Source organism: Leptopilina heterotoma, unplaced genomic scaffold (genome assembly GCF_015476425.1).
Source record: "Leptopilina heterotoma isolate Lh14 unplaced genomic scaffold, ASM1547642v1 Lhet_362, whole genome shotgun sequence".
Lineage (NCBI taxonomy): Eukaryota > Metazoa > Arthropoda > Insecta > Hymenoptera > Figitidae > Leptopilina > Leptopilina heterotoma.
In genome coordinates this window covers 390,877-404,193 of record NW_025111043.1, presented here as the reverse complement: position 1 = coordinate 404,193, position 13,317 = coordinate 390,877, and the positions used below count along the sequence as shown (strand labels likewise).

Sequence of the window (13,317 nt, the reverse complement as noted above, 5' to 3'; positions counted from 1 at the left end):
CGATCAAAAATATTGCTCGGGAGTTTTTTAGGTCCCTCATTACCAATCAGAAGTCAGAATTTAAGAATTCAATATGACAAACAAGGTCTTGAAAACTCTCTCGAATTCAAACGAAACCTATTACTTGAGAGTTTTTGTGATCCCTGATTATTTAGTGTTTCACATAATTCACAGCGTATATCTACGCTAATTGGAATCAGTGGTATACTTTTCGCTATTTCAGATTTAGAAAGTAGCGAATTTTTTCAGATAAATTTTCATAATAAAATTTAAAAATAGGCAATAAATCTGAATTTATAACCCAAATCAAATTTTTTATTTAAACAAATTTTCTTAATTTATTTTTCAGTTATAAAAAGAAAGGCACTAATTTAGTACCAATTTTGGGTACTAAATCGTCATTTGGTTCTATTTTAATACCGAAAATCAGCTCTAATTTAGAACCTTTTATTTACAATGATAATTATTGTTTAATTCTTTAAAGATGTTTGTACTGATATTCTTTTGATGTCTTGAATTTTTAAATTATCACCATTAAATTTAATTTATTATCATTTTAATAAATCGTACATTTCTGGATTTTCATTCTTTTGACATGCAGTCACAATATTTTATTTGTTAAAGAGGGCCCCGTAGTAAATATATTAGTCTTGGGTCCCAGTCGATTTACCTTTAAAAATAATCATGAGAATTACACGTAAAATTACCTTTAAAATAAAGTCGAAGAACATGAAGCTGAAATCTGACAACCACTTAATTTTGAAAATTAAATTTTAAAGCATTTGAATTTATTCGTAATTTCACACGAATTCGCTAGAAATTCTGAACGAAATCCGTCCGAATTATTTTCACCTGGGAATTATGTATATAACGAAATGAATAATAATTTCGAATAAAGTTTTCTTTTTCTCATTTTATATAATACTAGCTCCTCCGACGGCCGCAAGCGGCCGTCTACGGTGCTAGTTTTTATATGTCCATTGTCCAAGTCCATTATTTCATTAATAATAATATTCAAATTTTTTCAGTTAATAATTTGCTTATTTATATTTGAAATATTGACGTTTTTTTTTGACAATGCAAAATAAGATTTGTTATGTGTACTTTCTCTTAACAAAAATAAAATTTATATATTCGCGCTCTTTTTAAATAACATACGAGTGCAGCGCCACCTTTACATGTACAAACAATTTTAAAAACACCCTTCTATTAAGATTTTACATTCTCATTGCCCATTCCAAGGCCCATTCTTTACTTCGATACTTTTCGATACATTCGACCTTTCCACTCCATGTCTTTTTTAAGAAAGGAAAATGTATATAAAAGTCGCGGAAATTTGAACAGTTAATGTATTACTAATGTTTAGGAAGTTATTTACAATATGATTAATTGATTTTTTGTTGTTTACCAAAAACCCCTATAACACCTTGTCACTATTAATCATTATCCTTCTTTTAACTAGACAACTGAAGGTTAAACAAATCATTAAAACTAATATTGATGATGCAAAAGGGGGAAACTAAAAAGAAATAGAAATTGTAGAAAAATACTATCATGTTTTATTTACTTTTATTTCTGACGATATATTCAAAATTTAAAGATTATTTCTTTCTAGAGCCTTCTTCCTTTTCCTATACAAAATTCTCTTTAGAAATACAAGATTTCTCTGAAATATAAAAATCGTGAAGAAGGTGTAGAATTTTTAAATTTTCGAAAATTGTGGAAAAGAATTACTGGAATTTTTAAAGTTTAAAATTTTTTTTATTTCTTTCTCTTTAATAATTTTATTTAAGTTATAACTTTGCATAGAATGCTTCTAACATCTTATCATATCTTGTATTATGATGTGATAGTTAACTTGGCTGCTTTATTGATTTTCAATTTAGAAGTAGTCATTAAATTATTATATACCCAATGGACACAGACATCCGTGGGATATCCTTAGGATATCCTTTTCAGAACGTTCTTAGGACATTGTAAAAAACATGTCTAAAATATCGTAAAGATATCTTAACAATGTCTTAAAAAAGATATCCTGAAGGTGTCTTAAAGACAGACTTAAAGGCGTCTTAATCAAATTCTATGTCTGGCCTGAAGACGTCCAAATGTGTCACATGGATATTTTCAGGAAGTATTTGGGATATTCTTAGAAATGTTGAGGACATTTTTAGGACATGTTTGTGACATTCTCAGGACACGTTGAGAACATTTTTAGGAAATATATGAGTCATTCTCTGGAGATGTTTAGAACACCTAAAATGTTCATCGAAATTTCCAAATGTGTTCAAAACTCGTTCTAAACATCTCCAGAGAATGTCTCATACATGTCCTCAATGTATCCTGAAAATGTTCCAAACATGTCCTAAGTGTGTTCTAAAAATGTCCTAAACATGTATAAAACACGCCCTAAACATGTACAAAAAATGTTCCAAATATGTCCAAAATACGTCACCAAAGTGTCCTAAAATGTTCTTATTTTACCCTAAAAATGTCTAAAATATGTCCATGGATGTCTTATAAACATTCTAGAGAAATTTTAAAGACGTTAACCTGGACATTTTAGAACATTCTTATGACCCAGGTGCGATATGTTGGTTTAATTAAATTACAAAGTCGGTCCACCTTCTCATGACAGAGGTTGGGCTAACTATACAAATGATAACGGTTCACCGTCCATTGGCGCACGGAGAAAAATAAATAAGTAATAATTAGGTATACTATTTTCGATGAAAAATTACTACTTTCAAGTAGTAATTTTAAAACTGCTCAAGAAATAGTAACTTTTGCTTCGTTTTCAAACAATTTTTACTTTTTTAAAAAAGTATAATTTAGAGGAGAACGGGGCGAGGCAGCTAATTGCTTCTTATTTCTGCATAATTTTTTCAAATCGTGCGCTATTGATAATGTAGACTGCTTGTGGTAGTTTACTTTAGTTGCTTAGAGATGGGTATTATTGCTGCAGCAGTTTAGCAATGACAGTATCATTTATGAAAACAGACTTTTTGGATGCAACTTTTCTAAGAGTTATTTTGGTAATTTTAGTTAATAGAGTTACACTAATAAAATTCTTGTAAAGTGATTTTTAATGCAGAATTTAGTGCTGAAGATGATGGTGTTAATGGAATTGCGATATTTTTAATATTACGGGTTTTGTGGATGTTTTCTTAAAAAAGTACTCGTGGGGTTAGGCAGACAACACTATATTTTTCGTCTTTTTGTGTTGATTTTATTGGTTCTTCTAAATGTTTTCTCTTTTTTTCCTACTCCAATACATTTTAAACTTAACATTGAATTTTATAAACCATTTTTTAAGAATAACAAATTTATATTTCCTTAAAATGTTAAATTGAATTGAGGCCTTGGATCCAATAACTCGCCCGACGCTCGGAGGAACGCGCAACTGCCAGTCAGTGAGCAGTGAGCGCCTCTGGGCCACTCACTGCTACCCGACTGGTATTAGCGCGTGCCTTCGAGCGTCGGGCGAGTTATTGGATTCAAGGCCTTAATTTAATTAATGTTATTATTATAATATTATTTATATGTAAATTTTTGAATTTTACTAACAGAATAAAAGTAAGTTAAGGACAACTACCTTGTTATGTTTCACTAATTGTAACTTTAAGTTATGTTTTTTTAACTATTAAAATAGTTGGCCGCCTCACCCCACGTTTTTTCAAATATGCCAAAATGTGGTCCTTTGGGAAAAGGGTTGTAGAAATTTTTAAGTGCAACCTACGACAAAATGTTCTATAGCGATTTTTTAGCCAGTAAGACAAGCTTTCTAATGCGATATTAAAATTGAAAAAACCTATTTAAATAACTGCCTCGCAAACCAAAATGTGCCATCTTGGCTGCCTCGCCCCGTTCTCCTCTACTTCAAGGAATCTAAATTTTATCAAAAGCAGAGTAATATTTAAAATGTCCCGAGCAATTAACACTCTGAGCGAAGCAACTTTTATCACGAATCAGAGTAATTATTACTATTTCGTAAAGATTTTTACTCGAAAAAGTAGTAATCCGTACCCACACAATGACTCTTTTACTATATTCATACTTACAATTAACAACTTAACATATCGAAAAATCTTAACATCTATACAGATTCAAACCCTACCTAACTTATATCTAACGCAACCTAAAAACGCACGCATTTACACTAAGCCTCTCGGCTACGCAATCGCTATGGAAGATAATTTCGGTTACTCGCATATATCCCTTTCCCATGTGGCACGTAACATTATAGTAATATTACCCGGTAAAATTACTGTAATATTATGGTCATATTAAAATAATTATAATTAGATGTAGTTTTTTAGTTTCGACTTGTGGCTAAATATATATCATATGTAAGGTGTAATCAATAGTTTCTTATCAAGTCAATTTCATAAAGTCCTATTTATTATAGAAGCTTTTCGATCAGGTCAACGCTGATCATCTTCAGTATTACTATTCTAATATGGTAAATTATACATGTTATTATTACGATGATGACAAAACGAGGTTAAATTGCTGCAAACATTTCACATATTTGAAACAACCATCACAGGCATATTGCATGCTAGGACATTAAAAAACACTAAAAAACATCAAAAGCATTGAAAATTCAGTCTTGCTGTCAACATCAGCATGATAGCAGAAGTCATATTAAAATGTCCGCCTGATGGTAATATTACCCATCAATATTACAGTAACATTACAATACAATACAATACAATATGGCGGACGACAATATTAAAAAATCATTGTATTGGCTGCAAATTTGTTACTCGGGGGTTTTTGGTGTCGCTGATTACGAATCTAAAGTCAGATTTTAAATATTCAAAATGTCGGATCACTTAGGTACCATTTGTGTGTATCAGATCAGATCAGATTTTAGTCCTTTGCGTATATAAAATCATCAGAACCAAGTGTGATAAAAAATAATTATTTGGAGTTGAGAAAATGGTACTTAAAAATAGGCTTATTTCAATGGAATTTTACAACTGCTCATGCCCCCTTAACAAGGAATTAAAATCATGATCTGCTTTAGAAAAAATATCATCGGACTTACACACTCAGATTCAGCAACGCCATCATGCTAGTAAAATTCGACAGAATTATTAGCGGATGAAATTATGTTAACATTGATATATTTTGTCATCCGCTATTTAAAATTTTTAAAATCTGACTTTAGATTCGTAATCAGCGACCCCGAAAACCCCCGAGTAACAAGTTTGAAGCCAATACGATGAATTTTTAATATTTTCGTCCACCATGTTGGAAGCGCCATTTTGAATTTTTTAAATCTGACTTTAGATTCGTAATCAGCGACTCCAAAAACCCACGAGTAACAAATTTGAAGCCAATGCGATGATTTTGCTTCCTCATGAAGAAGCTTTGCATTCGTGACGATTTTCAATTTTTCAAAAGAAGGTTATATAGACTCATTTTCATCTAGAACATATGTATATTCACCCCAGTCCGACTCCTATGTATTTTGAAGGAAAAATATGTCAGCTTAGTGGTTTGCACTGATCTCTATATTAACTTGATGGGCGATTGCTGTAGAAAAGTGTCTTCTGGTGTGAAAATAATTGAAACCCTCTACGCCACGCTTTAGATGCCGGTGTAACAGCGTAGAGCGACTTTGATTGTGTGAGTTGCCGTGTGAGTGTGCTTTTGATATAGTGTGTGTGTGTTTCCAATGTTTTGACATCTCAAGTGCTTTAATAATTTAAATTATTTATAATAAAATTTTAAGTTTGAATCAAACATAAAATTTTTAAACACAATTTTTGTTTAAATCAAAACAGAAAATATGTTTGAATCAAACATAATTATTCAAACAAATTTCAATTAAACAAAATCATTTAAAATTATTTTTCTATTTGAATTAAGTATAATGTTTTCTTAGTCAAAATTTAAAAGAATGCTTTTCAAATTTTTCATTATTTTTAATACCAGATTAATTTACAAATTATATTTTGTATACTTACAGACGCCATAACCTTTCCGCTAGGATCTTTTACTTCTCGCTTCCATAAAATTTCCTCTGGACGAAAATGCTTCTCGCAAACTACTTGCCCTGCTCTTATCACAAAATTTTTCCTCAAAATTGCTTTTTGCCACTTTTCTAAATTTTCTTTTCCGCCATGGACTGAGAAAAAGTGTATTTTTTGTCACTTTTTTCTGACTTGTAGCCAGACTTACAATTGAAGGCAATACACGAGCTCCCATTATATAACACTCCTAAATAATTTTTTCTTTAAATTTTTCACAACTGTCACTTTACTTTCACATTTTTTTTATAAAATTCAGTTGAGATTTCTAACCGTTTTCAACACAACAAACACAATAATGAATGAGGTAACGAATATTGCTGACGAGTACACTGAAAAAAATTCTTAGTACATTTGACTACTTTTTAACTACTTTCCTTAGTTCAATAAGTCCCCAAAGATAATTTTGAACTTACATTAATTATCAGATATGTAGTTGAATGAAGTGATAATACAGTTGCATTAACTACTTTTCTTAGTTAAATAGGAACCAATGACAGTTTTGCAGTAGAATTAACTGCTGATATGTAGTTAAAGTTACTAAGATAACTCAGTAATAAAGACAACTACTGAAAATGGTAAAATAAAATTATTTATAATTTATTATAAATATTATCGAGTTGTATTTTTTTATATTTCCCCCTACCCACTTTTGTTTACCTATACCTTATTTATTTAATGTCTATATACCTAACGGAGAAAAATCTCTAAACGTCGGGAGTTGAACGCTCGACCCTAACATTCGTAAACCGATAACCTAACCACCTAACCACGCTCGCCCGCTACGATGAGTTGCTTAATACTTAAAGGCATTCCTGACACAGTTCAACTGTGTCAATGCAACTACTTAAAGTAGTTGCATTTACAACTTTTCACAGTTGCTAATCTTCTATAAAAACCTATAACATAAATTACATGGAAAATTATTTAACTCCTAGAAGAAATAAAAACTACTACAAAATTAGTCTATCGAACTACTTTAAGTAGTAGAATCTACTACTTTCTGTAGTCATTTCTGTAACATACCTGCAGTTACAAAGTTAACTGTAAAATTACATTAATTTAATTAATAATTTTTAACTACATAAAACAGTTAAAATAAGTATCAAAAGTAGTCAGACTAACTAAAAAAGTAGTTCGTTTTATTACTTTTTACTCTACTAAGGGGATGTAGTTGAAAATGTCTCATGTATTTTTTTCAGTGTAGTGAGTACTGCGCCATCTCGAGTAACGTTTTTGCACATTAAAGTGCAAACCACTAAGCTGACTACTTTCAGGGAAAGACGGACAGGGGTGGTATATTCAATTCTGAGCAAATGTCCAAAAGTATGTGTGAGTGTGTGTATGTATGTGTGTGTCACAAAAAATTGTGTACAAATTATCTTAGACAAAATTTGATGGATTGTCCTGAAATTTTGCAGGTTTATGGCAGTCATTAATACCTAAAATCTGACACAAGGATTTTCAAAAATATCTACAAAATTTTTTTTATACAATTTTTTTAAAATTCAAAAAAAAAATTTTTTGTATTTTTTTAAATAATTTTTTTATTTGTTTATATTTTTATTAATTATTCTCAAAATTACATTCCTGTCAAGAAAACGAATCGATTGATGTATACAAAATATATATTTTATCAACATTTATAAAATTAATAAATATTTTTCTTTTTCACAAAAAACCGATTCTATGGGATAAATTTAATTTTATACATACGTTTAGATGGAGTTTGCTAAAATTTTGTACGTGAATTACGTCACGAATTTCTATTTATATATTATTGAGGAAGCTAAATGGTCATGAAATGAACAACTTGTTTTAATATTGTCGTCCGCCATATTGGATCCACCATTTTGAATTTTGAAAATATGACTTCAGATTCGTAATCAGCGAACCCGAAAACCTCCGAATAACAAATTTGAAGCCAATACGTTGAATTTTTAATATGGTCATCCACCACATTGGATCCGCCAGTTTGAATTTTTTAAATTTGACTTTAGATTCGTAATCAGCCAGCCCGAAAACCCCCGAGTAATAAATTTCAATCGATTTAATGAACTTTTGAAAATTGTATCCATCCTGTGTTAAATTTTGGAAAATTGTTTATTTTCAGGCGCCATTTTGAATAAAAAATACCAAAAATCTTAAAACGCAAAGTATATTTTCAAACTAAATCTATCGGGAATACGTTTTTTATACCATAAATTACTTGAAAAAAACTATATGACAACTAATTGTTATTAACTAAATTTTCTACTTTATTGATCCTTAATTTATAAACAGGTGTTAAATTATAAATTAAGTACTACACTGAGAAAAAAGAGGGCGCGTTGCAGCATATTTTCGATTCATGTTGCGCGACTCAACCCTGCACGAAAAAAAATTAATCTCTAAACTTGAAATAATATTAATTTGAAGTCCAATGAAATATAAGTGTATCTAAATTAAACATTATAGTCACAATTACTGTGATAAGTTGTGTTTGATTCTGTCAAACTTTATACCAGAAAACGCCATAAATTCACATCTCTGATTTAGAGATTTGTTAATTTCGCAACATTTTTATATGAATTAGGTACATTGTGTTTTAAGTTAATCAGTGACAAAAAAGATTTAAACTATTTTAATTAATTAAGTATTAATTTTATTTTCAAATATCAAAATAAAAGCGAAGGTCTGTGAAGGAAGGTCTGTGAAATTTTAAGGTTACAATTATCGCCCGACAAAATACGGCACTGACTGATTTAAATGACGTGAAATAGGTAAATAAACATTTTTCAAACACTTTTTCTCTAAACACAGACACTTTTTACAAAATAGGCCAACATACAATGGGTAAGAATCTTCTTAATAACCTGAATTCAAAAGATTGTTTAAATTCATGCAGAAACGCGGTTGTCAAGCGGTTGTAAAATGTAAAATTGGAAATGATTGGAAAGTAATGTAATGACAGACAACAAGAAGCGGATTACTGCCAGTCGCCAGAAGAGGGCAGAAGCATGCAGAGAGCACAATGGTCCAGCTGTTATATTCTTAGCATTACATCACTTTCCAATTTTACATTTTCCAACCGCGTTTCTGCATGAATTTAAACCATCTTTTGAATTTAGGTAATTAAGAAGATTCCTACTCGTTGTATGTTGGCCTATTTTGTAAAAAGTGTCTGTGTTTAGAGAAAAAGTGGTTGAAAAATGTTTATTTACCTATTTCACGTCATTTAAATCAGTCAGTGTCGTATTTTGTCGGGCGATAATTGTAACCTACAAATTTTACAGACCTTCCAACGCCGTTAAAACAAAAAAATGAAATAAAAATATAAAATTCGTATTGTGTTTTAAAAATATCCAACTACTTTTTTATACTTGTCAATGTATAGTTCATACAGGGAAAACAATATAAATATTTTGTGAATAATTCTCACTCTAAATTGTGATAAATTATAAATTCTTATTACATCGAGTTACTACAAAAATAAGAATTATATAAATATACGACTAAAATTTTTAATATTGTTTATTCAAATAATATATTAGATTTGAATTTATTCAAGTAAGTTGATAGTTTAGAACATATGTTTCATATGTCATAAAATTTGAGATTCCTAATTTCATTTTTAAGGCGCTTGCACACTTCCAAAATTTTGGGCGAGCAGCGAATTTTCATGGCCTTGAAACTCACATTACTAAATATGATTGGCTCTACAAAAAGCTGCGAGAAAATGTACTTTTGTCAGAGCCAATCATATTTAGTAATGTGCATTTCAAGGTCGTGAAAATTCGCTGCTCGTCTAAAAATTTGGAAGTGTGCAAGCGCCTTTAGGCATAAGAAATACGTGTTCTTCACAATACTAATATTCGGATTAGATATAATACCAAATTTCAGTTTTAGTGATCTGCTTACATCTTAAGTCCGATTCCAGTGATAGTTTATGCCTAAATCTCAGATTTAATCTCTAATTTAGAGATTAATTTTTTTCCGTGTGTGTTCTGCTAGACACTTTTCTGGGGCGTGCAGCGGACCCCTGAGTCGAGGCGAGCTGTATTTGAAGTGTATTACACGCTCTTTTGGGCGTGCTGCACGCCCCAGAAAGTGTGTTGAAGAATTCAGGGTTGAGTCGCGCAACATGAATCGAAAATGTGCTGCAACGCGCCCTCTTTTTTCTCAGTGTACACTTTTTAATTTTAATATAATTTATACGACATGGAAATTAAATTTAAAATTTTACTGAAATGTTCTGAAAATAGAAAATTTTACTTTGCAAACTTTTAAAAGGCTTGGAATTAAAAATTTGTATTCCTTGTAGTACAGTGAAATACTAATATTTATAAATCTCTTTCAAAAACTCAATCATTCTTAAATTAATATTTTATATAATACAACTATAATGCAGTAAAAAAAAATTTTCTTAATAAAAAAGTAGAAAAATGTTTCTCTACATAAAAGAAAATAATAAAGATATGTAAGAATTCTAAAATATTGGACCAAATAAATAAGTTATTAAAAAAATTGAAGAAGAGAAAAACCTGAATTATTTCCTGAAAATTGTTGCTCTCTTTTAGAATTCTCTGAAGCAACCATATTTCTCTTTATTTGGAAAGAAAACCTTCCCACCTAGTATATGTTATGAAGGAAAATCGCAATTTTTCTCTCTTTTAGTTTTTACTCGATTGATGTTCATACAACAAGCCTTTAAGGGCCTTATACATGTAATTTTGCAAAACAAATGGCCTTACCTGAAACTCAACCCTATAGAGAACAGGAAACTTTCTTCGAAGTTCACAAAGCTTAGGGTATTGCGAAAGCTCCGTTGGCGTTGAAGGCAGAGTTTCACCCATACCAAGTTCCTCAGCAGCTAGAAAATAAAAAGAAATAATTAATTTATAAAAAAAGTACCCGATAACTGTTTTATTATTATTATAAATATTATTATGTTATTATTATTATTACAGTTGTATTATGTCAAAATTATTGTATTTTTAACAATAAGTTTCAAGGTTCCATTTTAAGAATTTAATACATATGTAAAAAAATTGTAACAAGAAAAAAAATTGCGGAAACGTTGGTTCTGACGTATATTTGAATAAAAAAAGTATAAACGTTTCGTTTGAGAAATTTTCATAGCATATGTTTTTAAAAAAATGTATTCTGTAAATCTGCAGCTGGTTGACGTTTTCAACTTTCACTTGGTCTCTCATATTCCTTATATATGCACATCTGCTAAAAGTGTTTCCAATGCAAACATACAATTTAGTTGTATAAAGTGAGAAAAAATTGCAAAAAGCTTGTTATTCGTAAAAAAAATAATAATCAATTTAAATCAAACATCTTTAAGCAAACTTTAGTGAACAAATTTTTAAGTTGATCATGTATTGGTATTCACTAGTCGAATCTTTGTTTATACACTTTCTTCAATGCTTAATACATCTACTAATTTTCATTTAGTTAATTTCATTTAATTTTTATTTAGTTTTTCTAAATTGATTTAATTTAATCAGTCATTTGACTAATTTAAACTAGATTATTAATTTTGTTTTCCATGTGGTTTTTTTGGACTATTTAAAAATCTAAATGCATTCATGTGAATTTTTAATTACGGCAATAATTTATTTTCATATAGGCTAAGCAGTAAAACAAATCTATTGTTTAATATTAAGTTTCAATCAATAAAGTTTTTATAAACTGACATCTGTTTTTAAAAAATTCCATTAAAATTAATCATTTAATTGTTAAAAACAATATTGTAACGAGTAAAAAACAGGGGGTTGGCGCGCAGGGGGACAAAGCCCCCCTAGTATATCTACCTATATTACAAAAAGATATCGCCGCCGCCGCTGTTTCAAGATTCTGTAAGGGCGCCCTTTCCCAAAGAGGCCGTCAAAATTTATGTCAAAATTGACCTATTTGTTGATCTATAGATCAAAAAGAGGCCCAATAACGGCCTCACATTACGTCAAAATCTATGTCTAATTTGACCTATTTTTTGACCTATAGGTTAAAAAGTGGTCTCCATGTGGGCCCTTTCATTACGTCAAAATCCATGTTTAATTTGACCTATATGTCAAAAAGTGGTCCCTATGTGGGCCCCTAAATTACGTAAAAAACATGTTTTATTTTACCTATTTTTTGACCTGCAGGTTTAAAAAGGGGCCCTTAATGTGGGCCATTACATTACATCAACATTTGACCTGTGTTTTACCTACAGGTCTACAAACGGTCGAGTCAGAGCTTGCCCCCTCAAATAGGGCGTCAAATAGGACGTCAAAGTTTATGTCAAACGACAAATTTTTTACTTGCAGGCCGTTATGTTACTACAAAATTGATGAAAAAGATGGTAAAATTATCATATATAATAAAAATTATTAGAAAAGTTATTAAAAATTTTAAAATAATTTAATTTTTCTAATAATTTTTTAAATAATTTTTAATAATTTTGAAATTATTTTTAAATTTTTAATAATTTTTATTATATATGATAATTTATAATTCCAGATTGGCCTAAATAATAAAATCGCATTTTACCATCTTTATATTATCCATATAATAGAAGTAAATATAAAATTTTAATAGGGGGTTGGCGCGCAGGGGGGCGAAGCCCCCCTAGTATATATATATATATATATATATATATAAAATAAATAACAAAATTTCAATAATAAGTAAATAAATAAGTACATGCAAATAAGTTTAAACATAACCGAGCTACCCAGTGAGAAATTTCTTACCGGTCCAATATCGGTCCAATATTGGGAGCCAAGAGACCAATCATCGGTCCAATAAAGGCTCCCAATATTGGACCAATATGGGCTGATGCTTGGGACGTAACGGGTTCGCCAAGCATCGGTTGTTAATATTGGTCCAATATTGGCCGAATATTGGCAACCAAGAGAAAAAATTTTTTTAAATAAATTTTTTTAATTAAATAATAATAATAAAAAATTAATGTTTATAATTTTTGTTTAATGTATTTATTTGTTTAATTATTTATTTTTAATAATTCATGTAAATAATAAATAATTTATTATTTATAAATTATAATTATTTAAAAACGCAGCAGCTATTAGGAAATAGCATTCTGCAAAAAAATTCTATCATTGAAAAATCAATGATAGGCGAGAGATATCCGCGTCATTAAATAGATTTGCAGATACCTATACTCTGGTCTCGCGACGAATCTCTCGATACTTATATACACTGGAGTCGCTGTGTCAGTTGCGAGAACGGTTACAGCGTCCCTCTTTCGGCAGAGATAAGAATTGTCACGTAAACTGCGGGTATAATA

General features: G+C 30.0%; 1 protein-coding gene across 1 annotated transcript in view; it reads right to left on the bottom strand.

Annotated features, from left to right (window-relative positions):
- LOC122505668 (receptor-type tyrosine-protein phosphatase U) overlaps nt 1-13,317 on the bottom strand; it is a 592,942-nt gene that overhangs the window by 202,338 nt on the left and 377,287 nt on the right. The window contains exon 3 of the mRNA XM_043617444.1: nt 10,772-10,890. Within this exon, the coding sequence (XP_043473379.1) occupies nt 10,772-10,890 (119 nt within the window). The remainder of the gene's footprint in view (nt 1-10,771; nt 10,891-13,317) is intronic.